The 22423-nt window shown below is 41.3% G+C and overlaps 2 protein-coding genes across 3 annotated transcripts in view; one reads left to right on the top strand and one right to left on the bottom strand.

The window, feature by feature from the left end:
• Nucleotides 1-11818, top strand: part of abraxas1 (abraxas 1, BRCA1 A complex subunit) — a 34515-nt gene extending 22697 nt beyond the window's left edge. For both annotated transcript variants that reach the window (XM_051929812.1, XM_028805034.2), the window contains exons 6-9: nt 4244-4363; nt 4968-5052; nt 5320-5434; nt 11215-11818. In XM_051929812.1, the coding sequence (XP_051785772.1) occupies nt 4244-4363; nt 4968-5052; nt 5320-5434; nt 11215-11621 (727 nt within the window). In that variant the 3' untranslated portion in view covers nt 11622-11818. The remainder of the gene's footprint in view (nt 1-4243; nt 4364-4967; nt 5053-5319; nt 5435-11214) is intronic.
• Nucleotides 11819-20730: 8912 nt separating this feature from the next.
• mrps18c (mitochondrial ribosomal protein S18C) overlaps nt 20731-22423 on the bottom strand; it is a 29936-nt gene continuing 28243 nt past the window's right edge. The window contains exon 6 of the mRNA XM_028805037.2: nt 20731-20888. Coding sequence (XP_028660870.1) covers nt 20812-20888 — 77 coding nt within the window. The 3' untranslated portion in view covers nt 20731-20811. The remainder of the gene's footprint in view (nt 20889-22423) is intronic.

Below are 22423 nucleotides of genomic sequence, written 5' to 3'. Positions count from 1 at the left end.
AATATATACAGTGCATCCAGAAAGTATTCACAGCGCATCACTTTTTCCACGTTTTGTTATGTTACAGCCTTATTCCAAAATGGATTAAATTCATTTTTTTCCTCAGAATTCTGCACACAACACCCCATAATGACAACGTAAAAAAAGTTTACTTGAGGTTTTTGCAAATTTATTAAAAAAAAAAAAAACTGAGAAATCCCATGTCCATAAGTATTCACAGCCTTTGCTCAATACTTTGTCGATGCCTCTTTGGCAGCAATTCCAGCCTCAAGTCTTTTTGAATATGATGCCACAAGCTTGGCACACCTATCCTTGGCCAGTTTGGCCCATTCCTCTTTGCAGCACCTCTCAAGCTCCATCAGGTTGGATGGGAAGCGTCGGTGCACAGCCATTTTAAGATCTCTCCAGAGATGTTCAATCAGATTCAAGTCTGGGCTCTGGCTGGGCCACTCAAGGACATTCACAGAGTTGTCCTGAAGCCACTCCTTTGATATCTTGGCTGTGTGCTTAGGGTCGTTGTCCTGCTGAAAGATGAACTATCGCCCCAGTCTGAGGTCAAGAGCGCTCTGGAGCAGGTTTTCATCCAGGAGGTCTCTGTACGTTGCTGCAGTCATCTTTCCCTTTTTCAGCAGCAGGGACTGGGAGACTAGTCAGGATAAACATCCCCACAGCATGATGCTGCCACCACCATGCTTCACTGTAGGGATGGTATTGGTCTGGTGATGAGCGGTGCCTGGTTTCCTTCAAACGTGACGCCTGGCATTCACACCAAAGAGTTCAATCTTTGTCTCATCAGACCAGAGAATTTTCTTTCTCATGGTCTGAGAGTCCTTTAGGTGCCTTTTGGCAAACTCCAGGCGGGCTGCCATGTGCCTTTTACTAAGGAGTGGCTTCCGTCTGGCCACTCTACCATACAGGCCTGATTGGTGGATTGCTGCAGAGATGGTTGTCCTTCTGGAAGGTTCTCCTCTCTCCACAGATGACCTCTGGAGCTCTGACAGAGTGACCATCAGATTCTTGGTCACCTCCGTGACTAAGGCCCTTCTCCCCTGATCGCTCAGTTTAGATGGCCGGCCAGCTCTAGGAAGAGTCCTGGTGGTTTCCAACTTCTTCCACTTACGGATGATGGAGGCCACTGTGCTCATTGGGACCTTCAAAGCAGCAGAAATGTTTCTGTAACATTCCCCAGATTTGTGCCTCGAGACAATCCTGTCTCGGAGGTCTACAGACAATTCCTTTGACTTCATGCTTGGTTTGTGCTCTGACATGAACTGTCAACTGTGGTACCTTATCTAGACAGGTGTGTGCCTTTCCAAATCAGGTCCAGTCAACTGAATTTACCACAGGTGGACTCCAATGAAGCTGCAGAAACATCTCAAGGATGATCAGGGGAAACAGGATGCACCTCAGCTCAATTTCGAGCTTCATGGCAAAGGCTGTGAATACTTATGGACATGGGATTTCTCAATTTTTTTTATTTTTAATAAATTTGCAAAAACCTCAAGTAAACTTTTTTCACGTTGTCATTATGGGGTGTTGTGTGTAGAATTCTGAGGAAAAAAATGAATTTAATCCATTTTGTAATAAGGCTGTAACATAACAAAATGTGGAAAAAGTGATGCGCTGTGAATACTTTCCAGATGCACTGTATATATTATATATATATATATATAATATCTATGTATGTGTATTTGTGTATGTACGTGTGTGTATATATATATATATATATAATATATATATATATATATATATATGTGTGTGTATTATGTCAAGTACAAGTTCAAAGGTTTTGAACCACAGAATAAACTGGAGTCTCTGTAGGAAGTATCTCTGAATTTCAACCATCATAGATTAATGTTCAACTAAAACATTAATTATTAAAGCACAGTCATTTTGACTTTTTCTCATATACTAAGTATAATCTAACTCGGTGGTCTCCAACTCCAGTCCTGGAGGGCTGCAGGTTTTCATTCTAACCCTTTTTTTAATTAGTGACCTGTTTTTGCTGCTAATTAACTTCTTTTCAATTCATGTTTATTGACTTGCCCATGAAGACTCGATCCCTTGTTTCTTTTTCCTTAATTAGCAGCCAAACAATAATCTCTCTCTCTCTCTCTCTATAAATATATATATATATATATATAAAAAGCAAGCAGACTGTAACAATCTTACGGGCTTTTATGTATGTTATCATCCAGTTCACACTTAGTAACCATAAGGGGGCGCCAGAGAGCCCCAGGCACAGCAATACAGTCCGCAATATAAGAATATAAATCCAATAGAGTTTTAATTTCACAAAGCACCTTCCAATGAACACCCCTCCAACAATTAGCCACAATCTTATATATAAAGCAGACGGTGACAATCTTGCGGTCTTGTATGTATGTTATCATCCAGTTGACGCTCAGAACGTTTTCTGGTGTGCTCTGTAAAAGCAATGTACCATTTTATCATGAAAAATCTGTAGTATTATTTGTTTGTCGTTTTTAATATTTATTTTTGTTAACTATATTTTCCTCTTGCATTATTCTTATTGTAACAATTTTGTAGTGGTAATAGAATTAAATCAACCTAATAATGATATTAATTTAATTGACGTTTCTTTCATCGTCAAAAATTCTGCATGTAAACAGTTATTACTGCACCACAAAAGAAAAATTAATCTGTCAAGTTGTGTTTCTTTTAATTATATTTTTCACAAACAATTAAAAAAATCTTAATTTTCCTCCCAGGCAATGCCAGGTATTTCAGCTAGTAAGATACTGTATAAAATGAGCCAAAACATGACCAGCAAACTGTGTTCATCATACAATATCTGAAAATAAAGAAATATGCAGGTCTCAGGAATGTTGATCTGCTCAGGTCCACAAAACATTTTAACGGCGCTCTTAGAAAAGGGAAAATCAACAATTCTGGAAATGTAAGCCATTGCAAAATGAGAGCAGCAACAAGCCATGGAATTGAAGAACGGGTTTAATTAACTATAAGCCTTGGTGCCTAATTAAGCAACTGGTTGGAGTGAAATTGGTGGGAGTTTGAGGCCCTGACTTAGTTGGTCCTCTGTTGGCCATTTGGGTGCCATTTAAGGAAAGAAATGACGCAATTCATTGAAACGATGGAGAAATTCAGAGGAACAAATCTTTAAAAACAAATGAAAAGGAGTTAATTAGCATCAAAATAGGTCACCAATTAAGAAATGGGTTAGAATGAAAACCTGCAGCCACTGGGGCCCTCCAGGAGCAGAGTTTGAGACCACTGATCTAACCTAATCAAAAATGCAAATATGAAGTTAAGAACAGATTGTAGTTTATGTGTAATATATTTTAAATGAGTCAGAGAAGCAAGATCCAAAACGCATACAGTGGAACCTTGGGTCACGAACGTCTCGGAAACACGTACAGATCGGGTTACGACCAAAAAGTTTGCCAAACTTTTGCATCTGTTCACGACCACACACTCGGGTGACGAACAAGCCAGTTTCTCTTCCGGTTCGTATGCGCCGTTGATTTCCGCACGTGCTCAGTCTCACCCTGTACAGTACACTGTTCTCGGTCAGACGTGCATCACGCAGAGGGACTCAAAACTGTAACCTCCTCTCCACCCAGTTTCCTGCCCACTTCCTTCATGCCAGAACTTGACTCATGCAATGTTAGTTTTCTTGGTTGTTTATGGTTAGTTTTTGTATAAATTAAGGATTTTTTAAATTTTCATTTTTTTCCCTGTGCTTAAAACTCATAAAACAAAGTGTTTACAGCGAGCGGTTCATAAGGCTATTATATTAGCATGAACTCTTGCAATGTTAGTTTTCTCTGTTCAAGGTTTTCTCAGTGTTATTCAATGTTTTTACATTTAGTTTACTGTTGCACTGTGCATTCTTTGGTATAATTAACCATTTATGTGCTTAATCTTTAAAAAAAAAAAAATATTTACATACAGTTTGTACAGTCCGGAATGGATTAATTGTATTTACATACAATCCTATGGGGGAAATTACTTCAGGTCATGACCAAATCGGGTTGCGACCAGAGTTTTGGAACGAATTACGGTCGTGACCCGCAGTTCCACTGTATAGTTCATGAAAACTTCATTATACTAAAGCAAGTTTTCACCTCACAAGGCAAAGAATTAATCTTAGCTTTTCTGGAAATACTATTCCACTAGATGAATAGTAAAGACTAAATTTTAAAGAAAAATACTACAATTCTTTGAGATGTATTGCTGTAACAGGATTCTTTCTAAACAGGCTTTTCCAAAAAATTCCAGTAATGGTAACCAACCTGGGAATGGCAGATCAGCATGATTACCACACGTTTTCAACGACCTACACATCTCAAGGTTATAGCTGTGCGATCAAAAAGCACAGGTAAGTGAATACGGTATTACACTGCACATTCAGAAGGAATTTGTCCAGAATTAACATTTTTATTTGCAGAACAACGATATAGCTTACTTACTAGAGTCTCTGTTCTCTGGGTTAATATTTTTTAAACAGTTACAGTGTACATTATGTTAAGTTCAGGATCCAGTGTCTTTTTCCATTAGGCTATGAAGTGATCTTAGCACACATGTACAGAGCAGGGGTGGCATGGCCTCCCAACAGGGAGACTGCGGTTCACATCCCTGGGGCTCCCAGCGTAGAGTTTGCATGTTCTCCTGGTGTTGTGTCCATGTGGGTTTCTACCAGGTGGTCAGGTTTCCTCCAACAGTTCAAAAACATACAAAGTAGGTGAATTGGCATTGCTAAATTGGCCTTAGTGTGTGTTTATGTTTGCCCTCTGATGGACTGGCACTCTGTCCACGTGGTATTCCTGCCTTGTGCCTGATGACTGCTGGGATAGGTTCCAGCTGCCCCACGACTCTGCCATATATAAGGCAATTAATAAAAGCGGATGGACGGATGGATGTACAGAGTGATGTAAATGAAGTTTGAATGTCGTATTTCTTACACAAAACTAATCTTTCTGCAGATCTAAATTTTTTAACCCTGATGGGACTTTGAAAGAAGTTTGTGAAATCAATAAAATGAGCTCATCTCTACAAGAAGAACTAAAGGTAAGAAATGTGATGTGTCTATGTTATGTATATGTGATGCATTTTAAAGCTATTTTGTACAAGGAGTTCAGAAATAAAAACTTGTACAACGTACTAACGTGTAAAACAGCATGCAGGAATGTATAATTAATATCACGGTGAAACTGCAAAACAGCGTAACAAGGGTTAGAAAAAGCAATGGTGATGAACATTCCTTGTGCTAGATGCTATATTATTGTTGTTATTGTTATTTTCATATTTAAGATGTTATTTGATATTGCCTTACAGAAGACATGTAAGAAGGTTGAGGAGAGTGAACGATCAGTGGAAAAACTCTTATCAGAAGTGAAACATCTTAGAAAAATTGTAAAGGAGAAGAAAAAACTGGCCATGCAAGAAGCAGGTAACTTACAACTTGTTTCTGGTACTTTCAGATCATACAAACTTTAATTTGCCTATTTGTGTAACCAAAAACTCTTAACACACTTAAGTTGACTCCTACACCTCTTCATTTATTTTTGAATGCGACTTAACCTGCAGGGAAAACCTAGGGGTTGGTGGCAGAATTGGCACTCCAGCCACCATAATAAACCTCCCATTGGTTCCATTCCAACTGAACTAGTGTGGTGCTGAGGTGTCATGGCTGCACTCGGGGTCCTAATCTGGGATCCTGAGTTGGTTTGTCATGTGGTGGGTGCGGCAATGTGCCGTATCGGCGCCTGCTCCTAACCTGTATTACTTAAACTTGTTTAATGTGAAATTAATCAGGAAGTTTAGTTCAAATACTCTCTTGTGTTTTTTGAGTGCAGAATACAAAAGCTGCAGAAGGAAAGTGGATGTAACTCATTCATTCGTACAAATCCTGGTCAACAAGCATTTTGCTACTGGGATTCTTTCATCTGTACTTTAACAAATTTCACTTGCTGACTCCAAATCTGAAAACCATTTTCGTCCAGCATTTTTAGTTATGATGTTCCAGGTCTTGCACAACTAGGGTGACTGGACAGTAAAGGCGATGCGTTTCAGCATTTAAGAAATAAGTTTGGTCTCGAGAAAAGTGAAGCCAAAATGAAGGAAGGTGTTTTTGTTGGCCCTGAAATCCGTGAACTGATGCTTGAGGAGGAGTTCAAAAGGAAACTGAAGCCCACTGAATCAGCACCCTCATTCGAGCAGGTTGTCCAGAATTTTCTTGGCAGTCACAGAGCAGAGAATTATACTGAGCTTATACTAAACACGTGAAAACAATTTTGGTGGGACAGAGTCCAAACTCCAGATATCGTGTTGATATATTGATATTCAAAAGTGTCAAAACATCAGTGATGTGTATTTCAAAAACCTGACGTGCTAGCTTAATTCTGATTTCATATACGAAATCAGTGTAAAAAACGTAATAGATAGATCAGGGATGTGCAAAGTCATTCCTGGAGGGCCGCAGTGGCTGCAGGCTTTTGTTCCAACCCAATTGCTTAATAAGAAGCACTAATTGCTCTAGAAACACTTCTGCTTCATTTTAGTTATCTCCCTCGTTAAGATTTTGAACCCTTATTGCTTATTTAAGTCTTAAACAGCTGCATTCTTGGTTTTTAATTGCTCCTTATTAGCAATAAGATGCAAATGACAAAAGAAACCAGCAGTTATCCATTTTGCTTGTTACCCTTTACGCCTGTGTGTATTTATCATGCACTATTTGGTTTAATTAAATACTTGGAAGGAAAGAGAAGACAAAAAAGTCAAGGATTGAGAATTACCCATCCGTTTTACACTTCAAAATATTTGGATATCTTTAGAATGGAAAAAAAAATCTAGGATTTGAGAATGACTTGACATAGCAGAGTTAAAGCACTAAAAAGCCATGAAATGTAATTATTGGCAAGGATTGTTTTCTAATTAAACAACTGGGTTGGAATAAAAACCCGCGGCCACTGCGGCCCTCCAGGAATGGCTTTGCACACCCCTGAGATAGATACTTCATTAATCCCAAGGGGAAATTCACATACTCCAGCAGCAGCGTACTGATACAAAAAACAATATTAAATTAAAGAGTAATAAAAATGCAGGTAAAAACAGACAATAACTTTGAATAATGTTAACGTATAAAAAGAGTGATAATAAAGAGATGCTCTGAAGTTCCCAGAAGCAAACAAAAAATATTTTTTGTAGACCAGTGTAATTATCAGAAACTGTGTGTACAATTATCCTCTTTAATAAAATCCCTGTGTGCGTCCAGGTGTCCGTGTGTGTGTGTCTTCTGGTGAAGTGCGCATGCGCGGGGCACGGTGCGATGCCCGATATTACTGTCAGAGAAAGTTAGAGGCGTTTTACGGAATTACAAACCAGTATTACTGTGAGAGGAAATTAAAGGTACACAATACAGTGACGCATATTACAGCCACATACAAGCCAGTATTACTGTCAGAGGAGATTAAGGGCATATTACCGACGCGCACGCCTGTATTACCGCCAGAGAAAATGAAAGGTATATTACGGATGTACAAGACGGTATTACTGTCACAGAAAATTAAAGACACACAATACACGATGGCAGCCCACGAAGAACGGTCAGCTCAGCAAGTAAACATCAACAAAAGAAAAGCTAAAAGAAAGAAAAATACGATCGACAAAAAGAATGAGGTCAAAGTCCCTTGCCATTTAATATAGTGGATGTTGCCACATTTACATAATATGTGGGTGCGCATATCATGGTGGCATAAGGTGGGAAGTAACTAGTAAGTATGGTGCCAATCCATTGCAGGGTCTGCTCATAGTTACACTAACATGAATATCAGTTAAGAATTGTCAGTTAACCAAATACGCACATCTTTGGTAGGTGAAGAAATTGAAATACAGTGATCCCTCGCTATATCGCGCTTCGCCTTTCGCGGCTTCACTCTATCGCGGATTTTATATGTAAGCATATTTAAATATATATCGCGGATTTTTTGCTGGTTCGCGGATTTCTGAGGACAATGGGTCTTTTAATTTCTGGTACATGCTTCCTCAGTTGGTTTGCCCAGTTGATTTCATACAAGGGATGCTATTGGCAGATGGCTGAGAAGCTACCCAACTTACTTTTCTCTCTCTCTCTCGCGCTGACTTTTTCTGATCCTGACGTAGGGGGATTGAGCAGGGGGGCTGTTCGCACACCTAGACGATAGGGACGCTAGTCTAAAAATGCTGAAAGATTATCTTCATGTTGCTACCTTCTGTGCAGCTGCTTCGTGAAGCGACATGCTGCACGGTGCTTCGCATACTTAAAAGCTCGAAGGGCACGTATTGATTTTTGACTTTTTGTTTTTCTCTCTCTCTCTGTCTGCTCCTGACGGAGGGGGTGTGAGCTGCCGCCTTCAACAGCTTTGTACCGCGGTGCTTCGCATACTTAAAAGCAAACAGCCCTATTGATTTGTTTGCTTTTCTCTCTCTCTCCCTGACATTCTCTGCTCCTGATGCGCACTCCTTTGAAGAGGAAGATATGTTTGCATTCTTTTAATTGTGAGACGGCACTGTCATCTCTGTCTTGTCATGGAGCACAGTTTAAACTTTTGAAAAAGAGACAAATGTTTGTTTGCAGTGTTTGAATAACGTTCCTGTCTCTCTACAACCTCCTGTGTTTCTGCGCAAATCTGTGACCCAAGCATGACAATATAAAAATAACCATATAAACATATGGTTTCTACTTCGCGGATTTTCACCTTTCGCGGGGGGGTCTGGAACGCAACCCCCGCGATGGAGGAGGGATTACTGTATTGGAAAACCTACAGGTGAATGAAGTATCTATAAAATCTGCACACAATGTTTGGTTGGGATTTTGAATTGGTCTTCCTGGAGCTGTAATGCAGCAGTAATATTACAGTACAACTGCACAAATATTGAATGTCCATAAAGTAGACGGACCAAGGAGAAAAGAGCAGAAAGTAGTAAACCCAAATAGTGAAAGGTGCAAAAGTGGTATAAAATTACAAAAAAAAAAAGTTATTTTTTTTTTCATGCTCAGTGGCAACATGAATAATTATAGAAAACGTATAGACAGGCTTATGGTGAAAACTCCAGAGAGTAGGAGCTGTAAGGTTTAACAAACATTCACCAAGACCCACACAACTCTATTATTTTATGTGTGTATACACAATGGATCCAGAAAGTATTCAGGCCCTTCACATTCTACACACTTTATTGAGTTTTAGGTTTAACTTTAAGGGGATACTTTTGCCATTTTTGCTCATTTTTCTACACTTAACAAGCCATAATAACAAAATGAAAAAAAAAAAATCAAAAAGCACAATTTTGCAAAAGTATTAAAAAAAAAAAAAAAATCAAAAACTGAAATCCCTCCTTCACATAAGTATTCAGTTTTAATTCAGTACTTTGTAAGAAGCTCCTTTGGCATCAATTGCAACTTTGAGTCTTGGCAAGTTAATCTCTACCTGGCTTTTAACAGTTGACTTGCTTTACATCTTATTACTGTCTGCTGATTAAGGAATCTAGAAACCGTTACGTGGTTAAAGGTTTGGAGATCAAATAAAGCAAGTCAGTTAAATTTAAGTCAAAAGATGTGTGTTGTGCTAATAGTTACAAATATTGTGTTCTCGTGCTATCAAGAGCTTTCTGAGCTCCTAATGGTGACCTCTCATCTTCCCACTTCAGAATATTTTGTATAAGTTTCCAGTTGGACATTTAGGAGAAATGCGAGGTCAGAGTTGATTTGTTAGTTGCCTTCTAAGGAAGTATAGTCGGCTCCGTCCTCTCTTGCACAGAGCATCAGTGTTGGCAGTCCAGTCCAGTTTATCATCGGTCTGCACCCTCTGCACACAGTCACCTCTGATGATCACAGAGTCTGAGTTGCCTTGAAAGATTTCATATTGTAATCTTTTTAGTTAGTCAATACAAGGGGTCATTTTGCTTGACTTCTCATTAAAATAAAATTAAATTAAAATAAAAAATCCAACCTCTGCTCCTTAGGGACAAGCTGACAGAGATGGGAGTAGATTCATACCTGGTGTCATGAATCATGGACTATCTTAAAGACAGACCTCAGTATGTGCGTCTTGGGAACTGCAGGTCTGACATTGTGGCCAGCAACACAGGAGCGCCGCAGGGGACTGTACTTTCTCCGGTCCTGTTCAGCCAAAATACATCGGACTTCCAATAAAACTCGGAGTCCTGCCACGTGCAAAAGTTCGCTGACGACACTGCTATCGTGGGCTGCATCAGGAGTGGGCAGGAGGAGGAGTATAGGAACCTCATCAAGGACTTTGTTAAATGGTGCGACTCAAACCACCTACACCTGAACACCAGCAAAACCAAGGAGCTGGTGGAGGATTTTAGGAGGCTCAGGCCCCTCATGGACCCCGTGATCATCAGAGGTGACTGTGTGCAGAGGGTACAGACCTATAAATACCTGGGAGTGCAGCTGGATGATAAATTGGACTGGACTGCCAATGCTGATGCTCTGTGTAAGAAAGGACAGAGCCGACTATACTTCCTTAGAAGGCTGGCGTCCTTCAACATCTGCAATAAGATGCTGCAGATGTTCTATCAGACAGTTGTGGCGAGCGCCCTCTTCTACGCGGTGGTGTGCTGGGGAGGCAGCATTAAGAGGAAAGACACCACACGCCTGAACAAACTGGTGAGGAAGGCAGGCTCTATTGTAGGCATGGAGCTGGACAGTTTGACATCTGTGGCAGAGCGATGGGCGCTCAACAGGCTCCTATCAATTATGGAGAATCCACTAAATAGTATCATCTCCAGACAGAGGAGCAGCTTCAGCGACAGACTGCTGTCACCGTCCTGCTCTACTGACAGACTGAGGAGATCGTTCCTCCCCCAAACTATGAGACTCTTCAATTCTACCTGGGGGGGTAAACGTTTACATTTAACATTATACAAAGTTATTGTCTGGTTTTCACCTGCATTATTATCATTCTTTAATATTATTTATTGTATCAGTATGCTGCTGCTGGAGAATGTGAATTTCCCATTGGGATTAATAAAGTATCTATCTATCTATCTATCTATCTATCTATCTATCTATCTATCTATCTATCTATCTATCTATCTATCTATCTATCTATCTATCTATCTATCTATCTATCTATCTATCTATCTATCTATCTATCTATCTATCTATCTAAAAATGAAATTGAAATGGATCACTAGCAGATAATCAATGACTTCTTCTTTCTGTTTCAGGAGCAAAGGATTATGAGAACAGTAAAGCGGAAGAGAATATTCTACTTTGCCAGGCTCTGCAGAAATTATTTCCAGAATCCAAGCTGCTCCAAACCCGAACTACTACCGTGGACGGTTTTGCTTTACCCGCGTACTGCTGTGGCACTGACCACGATATTGACATCCTGGAGCGCCTCACACTGGTAGCACCAGAAGGTCCCTACGCCACAAGGACACCGTTAAGCCACAAGCGCAAAGCCGTTTCTCCAGTTCACAGTCCGCCACCTCCCAAAAGTCAGTTCAAAACGGTCTGTGAGGAAAGTAACAGCGAAGAAGACGACGACGAGCACAGCAATTCAGAGACTGTGGACGATCTGCACGAGTGCCAGAATGGAGTATTGCGGTGTTCACAATCACCAACTTTTTAGGGTAACTTTAGTGAGAAAAAAAAAAACACAAAATTTATTTTCTGTCGGAGGGGGGGAAAAAAGTGATGAATTTGAGATTTTTAGGCTTTCTATTACTTTTCTATGAATTGGTTTTATACTCGATTTTGAGTTTAATATTTTTTTTATGTCAACCTCCGCTTTTGAAGATAACGTTTAAAAAAAAAAAAAAAAAAGCTTTTTTTTTTTTTTGGACACGTGAAAGTCTTAATATTTGAGTAAATTAAAAAAAAAACACATACACGAATGGATTTGTATGTGGCAAAATCTGTTGTTGGATTTCATTCCCTAGACACGGAAGATTTCTGTGGCATTTTCAGAACTTGCTGACAACAGGCTTTATGTCTCTGTATTATAAAAAAAAAAAATCTTGGAAGGTTGGAAGGAGACGAAACGTGACTTTCTCAAAGAGACATTTTCACGTCCTGGGCGTAGAGATGTTGTGCCAAGAGATTTCACCAGGCCCGGGGCAGGAAATAAAAGACTTTAAAGAACAGATGACAAAATAGAATGTCGTAGAGAATTTAAAAACGTTGGTGTAATACACATGCAGAGCAGGTTACGGATAATGAAAGTACTTAAATTCGAAAGACTCAAAAAAAAAAAAAAAATGATAGTAAAGATCGCATTAGCACAAACAAACGGAAATTGTTACTTGGTGAAATAACGGAACGGTGAAAAGAGATTGAATACAGTAATCCCTCCTCCATCGCGGGGGTTGCGTTCCAGAGCCACCCGCGAAATAAGAAAATCCGCGAAGTAGAAACCATATGTTTATATGGTTATTTTTATATTGTCATGCTTGGGTCACAGATTTGCGCAGAAACACAGGAGGTTGTAGAGAGACAGGAACGTTATTCAAACACTGCAAACAAACATTTGTCTCTTTTTCAAAAGTTTAAACTGTGCTCCATGACAAGGCAGAGATGACAGTTCAGTCTCACAATTAAAAGAATGCAAACATATCTTCCTCTTCAAAGGAGTGCGCATCAGGAGCAGAGACTGTCATAAACACAGAGGAAAGCAAACAAATCAATAGGGCTGTTTGGCTTTTAAGTATGCGAAGCACCGCCGGTACAAAGCTGTTGAAGGCGGCAGCTCACACCCCCTCCGTCAGGAGTAGAGAGAGAGAGAGAGAAAAACAAACAGTCAAAAATCAATACGTGCCCTTCGTGCTTTTAAGTATGCGAAGCACCGTGCAGCATGTTGCTTCACTAAGCAGCTGCACAGAAGGTAGCAATATGAAGATAATCTTTCAGCATTTTTAGATGAGCGTCCGTATCGTCTAGGTGTGCGAACAGCCCCCCTGCTCAATCCCCCTACGTCAGGATCAGAGAAAGTCAGCGCAAGAGAGAGAGAGAGAAAAGTAAGCTGGGTAGCTTCTCAGCCATCTGCCAATAGCGTCCCTTGTATGAAATCAACTGGGCAAACCAACTGAGGAAGCATGTACCAGAAATTAAAAGACCCATTGTCCTCAGAAATCCGCAAACCAGTAAAAAATCCGCGATATATATTTAAATATGCTTACATATAAAATCCGCGATAGAGTGAAGCCGCAAAAGACGAAGCGCAATATAGCGAGGGATCACTGTATATCGTTCGGATTTAAACTTTACTTCGGAGACTTGTAGATCGTCTAATTTCTGTTGCCATCAGGGAAAAGTAGTGTTTCTACACAATGATGAGGCGTATCCACGAGAATTAAAAGACTTGTTGTTTGTTGAAAGTGAAATCCCTCAACAGAAAATTTCAAGCCCCTTGAGACAAGAGCTTATGCAAAGAAATTTGGAGAAGTCCTGCCCACATCTAAAACATTTACAGCCACGCACACGGCTCAATCATTTCTCATTTGTGTGAATGCGATTGTCAGACACAGTTCATGTAGAGAGAGAGAAAGAAATGATATTGACTCGTGGGCAGTTATATGTTGCATTGTCACGATGTAATTCCAAACACGGAATCAAAATTCAATGAGATATTGACGAAAAGGTAAAAGCGAAAAAAGAGATTGAATATATGGACAGAGGTGATACGACAGAAGTGTGCCGAGCGAGATGCAGATCATGTGGAACAGCAGCACAGCTGTGCAGCTAACTGAGTAAAGAGGAGGTAAAAAAAAAACAACAAAAAAAACTATTTCCCACTGTATCACTGTTTAAGAGGGGGTTTCGGAGTTTGCATTCAGCCTCCCTCTTCACAAGTTTTCCAAGTAATACTCTAAACCAAGTGCCTGGTGTGCATAAAGCACGCTGATCATCGACTTATACAGTATCTCAGAAAAGTGAGTACACCCCTCACATTCTTGTAAATATTTTATTATATCTTTTCATGGGACACCACTGAAGATATGACACAGTGATACAATGTAAAGTAGTCCGTGTACAGCTTGTGTAAATTTGCTGTCCCCTCAACATAACTCAACACACAGCCATTAATGTCTAAACCGCTGGCAACAAAAATGAGTACACCACTAAGTGAAAAATGTCCACATTGTGACCAAAGTGTCAATATTTTGTGTGGCCACCATTATTTTCCAGCACCGCCTTAACTCTCTTGGGCATGGAGTTCACACGAGCATCACAGGTTGCCACTGGAATCCTCTTCCACTCCTCCATGACGACATCATGGGGCTGGTGGATGTTAAGAGACCTTAACCTTCTGTTTCAGGATGCCCCACAGATGCTCAATAGGGTTTAGGTCTGGAGAAATGCTTGGCCAGTTCAGCACCTTTACCCGCAGTTTCTTTAGCAAGGCAGTGGTCATCTTGGAGGTGTGTTTGGGGTCGTTGTCATGTTCAGTTTGCGAAGGGAGGTGATCATGCTCTGCTTCAGTATGTCACAGTACATGTTGGCATTCATGGTTCCCTCAATGAACTGTAGCTCCCCAGTGCCAGTAGCACTCATGCAGCCCCAAACCATGACACTCCCACCACCATGCTTGACTGTAGGCAAGTCACACTTGTCTTTGTACTCCTCACCTGGTTGCCACCACCTGAACCAAATACGTTTATCTTGGTCTCATCAGACCACAGGACGGTTCCAGTAGTCCATGTCCTTAGTTTGCTTGTCTTCAGCAAACTGTTTGCAGGCTTTCTTGTGCATCATCTTTAGAAGAGGCTTCCTTCTGGGACGATGGCCATGCAGACCAATTTGATGCAGTGTGCGGCGGGCGTATGGTCTGAGCACTGACAGGCTGACCTTTGCAGCAATGCTGGCAGCACTCATACGTCTGTTTTCAAAAGACAACCTCTGGATACGACGCTGAGCACAAGCACTCAACTTCTTTGGTCAACCATGGCGAGGCCTGTTCTGAGTGGAACTTGTCCTGTTAAACCGCTGTATGGTCTTGGCCACTGTGCTGCAGCTCAGTTTCAGGGTGTTGGTAATCTTCTTATTCTTGTTTTCAGACCCTCGGAGAGTTCTTTGCCATGAGGTGCCATGTTGAACTTCCAGTGACCAGTATGAGTGAGTGTGAGAGCGATAACACCAAATTTAACACACCTGAGACCTTGTAACACTAATGAGTCACATGACACCGGGGAGGGAAAAATGGCTAATTGGGCACAATTTGGACATTTTTCACTTTGGGGTGTACTCACTTTTGTTGCCAGCGGTTTAGGCCGTGTGTTGAGTTATTTTGAGAGGACAGCAAGTTTGCACAAGCTGTACACGGACTACTTTACATTGCATCAAAGTGTCATGTCTTCAGTGTTGTCCCATGAAAAGATAAAATACAGTAATCCCTCACTTATCGCGGGAGATAGGTTCCAAGGCTGAGCGCGATAACTGAATTTCCGCGAAGTAGGGACACCATATTTATTTAATTATTTAACGTGTATTTGGACGTTTTTAAACCCTGTATTGTTTACAACCCACCCTTTACTCTATTAATAACAGGGACAACTGCTAAGCAATATGAAATCGGTAGATAAGTTTACACTTACTGTATAGCGAAGTACAAGAGGCAGCTTGTAGGCGGTCATGACGTCATCGACCTTGTTGCAAAGATTCCTAAAGCAGATTCTATCCAGACTACTGCCTTATCACGTCCACTTGCAACTCGTTTTGCGCCCTGGTAAAAGGACACTGCGGCCGTAGATCTTATATGCTTTTCCTCCTTTTTAAATAAAAAGAATCATAGACTCATTGAAACTTTTACCTTTTCTGCAATCATTTGCATCTTCTGTTGGCGCTTGGACACGGCCCCTGAATCAGTAGCACGTTAATGCTGAATGAGTGAGATGAGACTTCCTGGTTAATGCAACACTCCGTTGCTGAGCCAATCAGCAGTACACAGGAACTTAACTGCGTGCTCTGATTGGGTAGCTTCTCAGCCATCCGCCAATAGCATCTCTTGTATGAAATCAACTGGGCAAACCAACTGAGGAAGCAAGTACCAGAAGTAAAAAGACCCATTGTCTGCAGAAACCCGCAAAAAATCCGCGTTATATATTTAGATATGCTTACATATAAAATCCGTGAAAAGTGAACCGCGAAGTAGCGAGGGATCACTGTATTTACAAGAATGTGAGGGGTGTACTCACTTTTGTGAGATACTGTATGTGGCATATGTTTTATGTATTGAGTCCACGCATTCTATAGAATTACCCAGGGGAGGGGAGGTGTAGTTTTTGAGGGGAAAAAAAAAACCCCACTATTCCAAAATGTTGTTGCCATGTGCTTACTATTGTCCAACACTGCCCGGTCATTATGGTCCCATAAATCATCTCCTGTCCCTTATTGTCTATCTCTTCCCCAGTACCCAACCCACCTTCACCGCCCAATAGCTAATATCTGGTGAGCACAGTAGTGCAAAAAGGCTGCCGCCACTCTATCCCAGTGGATGAAGTGGCGTCCCCCTCTCTATGTAAAGCGCTTTGAGTGTTTTGTAAGGCACTACAGAAATACAATGTCTTCTTCTACTACTACTACTACTACTGAATGTTATGAGCTGCACTCATTACCACCAGCAGCCACATTAACCAAAAGCAAATGAACTTTTCTGGGCTGGCATTCGCTCAAACAGACATTGCTCTACAGCAGGTTGTGTTGAACTCCAGGCCTGGTGGGCCGCAGTGGCTTCAGGTTTTCATTCTCACCCTTCTCCTAATCAGTGACCAGTTTTCACTGCTAATTAACTTCTTTTCCCTTCATTTTAGTAGCCCTGTTTTTAAGGATTCAGTCCTCTGAATTGATTTGTTTCTTCATTAAATGGCAGCCAAACAGAAATGAGATGTGAAACGAGCCAACAGATAACCAGCTAAACTGGGATTTCAAACTCCAACCAATCTCTTAATGAGAAGCCCATTCTTGCCGTTAATTAAACTCGTTATTTAATTCCACGGCCTGTTGCTGCTCTCATTCTACCACAGCAGACATTTCCAAAACTGTTGATTTTTGTGTTTGTACTAAGAACGCCGTCAAGATGTTTCGTCGACCTGAGAGATCAACCTTACTGAGACCTCCACCTTTCTTTATTTTCAGATATTGTGTGATGGGCACAGGTGAGCTGGTCATGTGACGCCTTGTTTTGTGTCTCATTATTGTTTGGCTGCTAATTAAGGAAAAAGAAACAAATAAGGGGCCCGAATCAAGTGAATTAAAATTAAAGCGAAAGAAGTGAATTAGTAAGTTAAATAGTTCATTAGTTAATGAAAACCTGCGGCCACTGCGGCCCTCCAGGACCCGTTTGACACCCATGACCTACAGTCTCCATCCAAGCTGACAGTGCTCGAGAAGTTCTGCAGAGAAGAATGGCAGAAAATCCTCATAATCCAGGCATGTGAAGGTTGGTGCGACTCCACTCTGGACTCGCTGCCAAAGGGGCTTCAATTAAGAACTGATTAAAAATCTAAATCGGTGTTTCCCAACCTGCGGTGGCACTGCAGGAGGGCCACAGCTAACTATGGACAAAACCTTGCCAAACCACTCAAGATGATCGCACTCAATTCACAGTGGACAGCATCACAGGAGGGGTATGGACGATCCTGGGTGGCCTTCCCAACCCCTGCTCTGACAATAGTGCTCGATTCATCATTAGGAAAAGCATTCACGACTGCACTCGATTCATCTAATGCTCTGGTGAAGGTGTGGAAACCACCAAACTCAACATGATCAGGCTCAATTAACCGATGGGGACTATCCCATTCCCAACACTCAGACAATTGTGCAAAGGGGGATGTGGTGTCATTTGAGGGTGCGACCCACCTTAAAAGGTTGAGAAGCACTGGTCTAAAGACTTGTGTCAATGTGATACTTCAGTTTTGGTGTTTAGAACACGGAGATGGAAGTCAAACTAGGGATGCTTGACTCATGGGAAAGCAATGCTTCACTATGAGCCGTTATATCATCTCTTTAGTTCCCCTCCACCCTGACACATAGGCTTACTAAGACCTTCACCTTTCTTTATTTTCAGATACTGTGTGAGATGGGCACAGGTGAGCTGGTCATGTGGCGGCTTGTTTTGTGTCTCACTATTATGACTAAGGGGCCTGAGTCAAGTTAATTAGCAAAACTGGTTACTAATGAAGAAGATGGTTAAGAGTGAAAACCTGCAGCCCTCGAGGACCGGAGTTCGACACCCCTGCTCTACATGAATACAGACGTTTGATGTCTGATGTGAGATGCAATGTGAATAACATACACCGAATAAGCTAGTAAGTACAGCGAATGTAGAATCTGACTGATATGGAGGAAATGTAAAGGATTACAAGTACGAAGTTAAAAAAGGAGATTCAAGTGCACAATGGGAGGTCTGAAAATTGACACTAAGTCTTATGAGAAGGATTTAGGAGTCGCAGTGGACCCGACACGATCAACGTCTCATGTCAACAGAATTATTAGGTTATATAGCGCCTTGATGTGTGGAGTACAAGTCCAAGGAGGCTCTGCTCAAGCTCTACAGGGGTGGGCAAAGTCGTTCCTGGAGGGCCGCAGTGGCTGCAGGTTTTTGTTCCAACCCAATGGCCTAATATGAAGTGCTTATTGCTCAAGTAACACTTCTGCTTCCTTTTAGTTGTCTCGCTTGTTAAGATTTTCATCCCTTATCACTTACAGCTGTATTCTCGGTTTTTAATTGCTCCTTATCCTCTTTAATAAAATCCCTGTGTGCGTCCAGGTGTCCGTGTGTGTGTGTGTCTTCTGGTGAAGTGTGCATGCGCAGGGCACCGTGCGATGCCCGATATTACTGTCAGAGAAAGTTACAGGCATTTTACGGAAATACAAACCAGTATTCCTGCGAGAGGAAATTAAAGGTACACAATACAGTGACGCATATTACAGCCACATACAAGCCAGTATTACTGTCAGAGGAGATTAAAGACATATTACCGACGCGCACGCCTGTATTACCACCAGAGAAAATTAAAGGTATATTATGGACGTACAAGACAGTATTACTGTCACAGAAAATTAAAGACACACAATACACGGCGGCAGCCCATGAAGAAGGGTCAGCTCAGCAAGTAAACATCAACAAGAGAAAGGCTGAAAGAAAAATACGACCAACAAAAAGAATGAGGTCACAGTCCCTTGCCATTTACATATACAGTAGACTGTTCCTACTAATGGTTATGCACTACTGTTCTAGCACCCGTTATTGTAACGGGCTAAATGACTAGTTAGCAATAAGATGCAAATGACAAAAGAAAGCGACAGTTCTCCATTTACACCTCTGTGTGTATTTATCGTGTACTATTGGGTTTAATTAAATACTTGGAAGGAAAGTGAAGAGAAAAAAGTGAAGGACTGAGAATTACTCCTCCATTTTGGATGATATCCTTAGAAAGGGGAAGAAAATCTCGGATATGAGAATGACCTGACATGGCAGAGTTAAAGCACTAACAAGCCATGAAATTAAATTATTGGCAAGGATTGTTTGCTAATTAAGCCACAGCCACTGACTCGCTAAGATGGCGGCCGCGGCGGTGGTGGAGTTTCAGCAAGCGCAGACTCTCCTTACTACGGACCGCGACACGTCAATTGACATCCTTCACTCCATAGTAAAGCGAGATGTCCAAGAGAGTGATGAGGAGGTTCTGCGGGTTAAAGAGCAAAGCATTCTGGAACTTGGCACCCTTCTTGCCAAGACTGGACAAGCAGCAGAACTCTGGGGTTTGCTCAAGTATGTGCGTCCATTCCTCAACTCAATTAGTAAAGCCAAAGCAGCAAGGTTGGTCCGGTCTTTACTTGACCTCTTTCTGGACATGGAGGCAGCCACTGGTCAAGAGGTGGATCTGTGTTTGGAGTGCACTGAGTGGGCAAAAGCAGAGAAAAGGACTTTTCTACACCAGGCTCTGGAGGCTCGTTTGGTTTCACTCAATTTTGACCTTGTTAATTAAGCAACAAAAACCTGCAGCCTCCATGGCCCTCCAGGACTGACTTTGCCCACCCCTGCTCTGTAACACACTGGTGAGGCCTCATCTGGAGTCCTGGGTGCAGTTTTGGTCTCCAAGCTACTAAAACAATATAACAGCATTAGAGAAAGTCGAGAGAAGAGCGACGAGGCTGATTATAAGACTACAGGGGATGGATTATGAGGTTAGATTAAAAGAGCTGAGCCTTTACAGTTTAAGCGAAAGGTGATGAAGAGAGGACATGACTGGAGCGTTCAACATTACAGTTCAGTGGATCGAGGCGGTGACTTTAAAATGAGATCATCAAGAACACGGGGACACAGCTGGATACTCGTTAAGAGTAAATTTCACACAAACATTAGGAAGTTTTTCTTCACACAGAGGGCCACAGACACTTGGAATGTGTGACCAAGTAGTGTTGTAGACAGGAGGATGTCGGGGGGGCTCTCAAAACTTGATGTAAGAGGACAGGACTGGCGAGGTTTGTTGGTCTGCATGGCCTGTTCTCGTCCAGATCATTCTAATTTGTGTATTCTAGTTCAATTTATATTTATAAAGTGTGTGCCTCCATACACATTCACATTTACAAACCAAACTGAACAAACGGCCTACCTGGTCTATGAACAACACATCCAACTCAAGATGGGATGCCAGTCCATTGCAGTGCCCGCACTCCAGGTAGGTCAGGTCACTCAAGTTGTACTAAATCCTCACAACACACACATGTTAAAACAAAGATGTCGACAACTGCAAAATTTTATTGGCGTCTAATGAAATGTTACAAAGCAAAACAATTACTTTACAGAGGTAATGTCTAAACTACTCGTGATGTTTGATACTGCAGATATTTGGATCTTTAAGGAAAGCAGGTTCCTTAAATACAACTGGCATGAAACCTGCAATTGAAGGGAAAAAAAAGAAAAAAGAAATAATAACCAGGAATAACAATAAGACAGATGAGTGGCTAAAACACCTCTCACTATACACTACAGGTTCTCCAACTTAAGACCTTGCAGCTGGAAATTTTATTTTAATCAATTGTGTCTTTTAAAGGACGACTCCAGCCAAATGGGATATTTTTTTAATGCTACTTTCCCCATACAGTGCATCCGGAAAGTATTCACAGCGCATCACTTTTTCCACATTTTGTTATGTTAGCCTTATTCCAAAATGGATTAAATTCATTTTTTTCCTCAGAATTGTACACACAACACCCCATAATGACAACATGAAAAAAATTTGAGGTTTTTGCAAATGTATTAAAAATAAAAAAATTGAGAAAGCATATGTACATAAGTATTCACAGCCTTTGCCGTGAAGCCCCAAATTGAGCTCAGGTGCATCCTGTTTCCCCTGATCATCCTTGAGATGTTTCTGCAGCTTCACTGGAGTCCACCTGTGGTAAATTCAGTTGACTGGACCTGATTTGGAAAGGCAAAGACTGAACTCTCTGGTGTGAATGCCAGGCGTCACGTTTGGAGGAAACCAGGCACTGCTCATCACCAGGCCAATACCATCCCTACAGTGAAGCATGGTGGTGGCAGCATCATGCTGTGGGGATGTTTTTCAGCGGCAGGGACTGGGAGACTAGTCAGGATAAAGAGAAAGATGACTGCAGCAATGTACAGAGACATCCTGGATGAAAACCTGCTCCAGAGCGCTCTTGACCTCAGACTGGGGCGACGGTTCATCTTTCAGCAGGACAACGACCCTAAGCACACAGCCAAGATATCAAAGGAGTGGCTTCAGGACAACTCTGTGAATGTCCTTGAGTGGCCCAGCCAGAGCCCAGACTTGAATCTGATTGAACATCTCTGGAGAGATCTTAAAATGTCTGTGCACCGACGCTTCCCATCCAACCTGATGGAGCTTGAGAGGTTCTGGTAAGAGGAATGGGCGAAACTGGCCAAGGATAGGTGTGCCAAGCTTGTGGCATCATATTCAACAAGACTTGAGGGTGGAATTGCTGCCAAAGGTGCGTCGACAAAGTATTGAGCAAAGGCTGTGAATACTTATGGACATGGGATTTCTCAATTTTTTTATTTTTAATGAATTTGCAAAAACCTCAAGTAAACTTTTTTCACGTTGTTATTATGGGGTGTTGTGTGCAGAATTCTGAGGAAAAAAATGAATTTCATCCATTTTGGAATAAGGCTGTAACATAACAAAATGTGGAAAAAGTGATGTGCTGTGAATACTTTCTGGATGCACTGTATGTGGGTTGTAGTGATGGCCAAGAAACATTTTTAGTGTTGTGTCTTCATGCAAAATGGAGATAAAGTTTGGGCGTCTTTAATGACCAACACTGGACAACAGCAAATATCCACGAAAAAAAAAAATCATTTTACCTAAATTGCATAATCGGGTCATCCAGTCATAGGATCACAACTTGTATTTTTACTAAAATGTTGTTTAAATAACCCACTTGTAG

Source organism: Erpetoichthys calabaricus, chromosome 7 (assembly GCF_900747795.2).
Source record: "Erpetoichthys calabaricus chromosome 7, fErpCal1.3, whole genome shotgun sequence".
NCBI classification, from domain to species: Eukaryota; Metazoa; Chordata; class Cladistia; order Polypteriformes; family Polypteridae; genus Erpetoichthys; species Erpetoichthys calabaricus.
The sequence above is the reverse complement of the archived record's forward strand: the minus strand, read 5'-3'. Positions and strand labels throughout refer to the sequence as shown.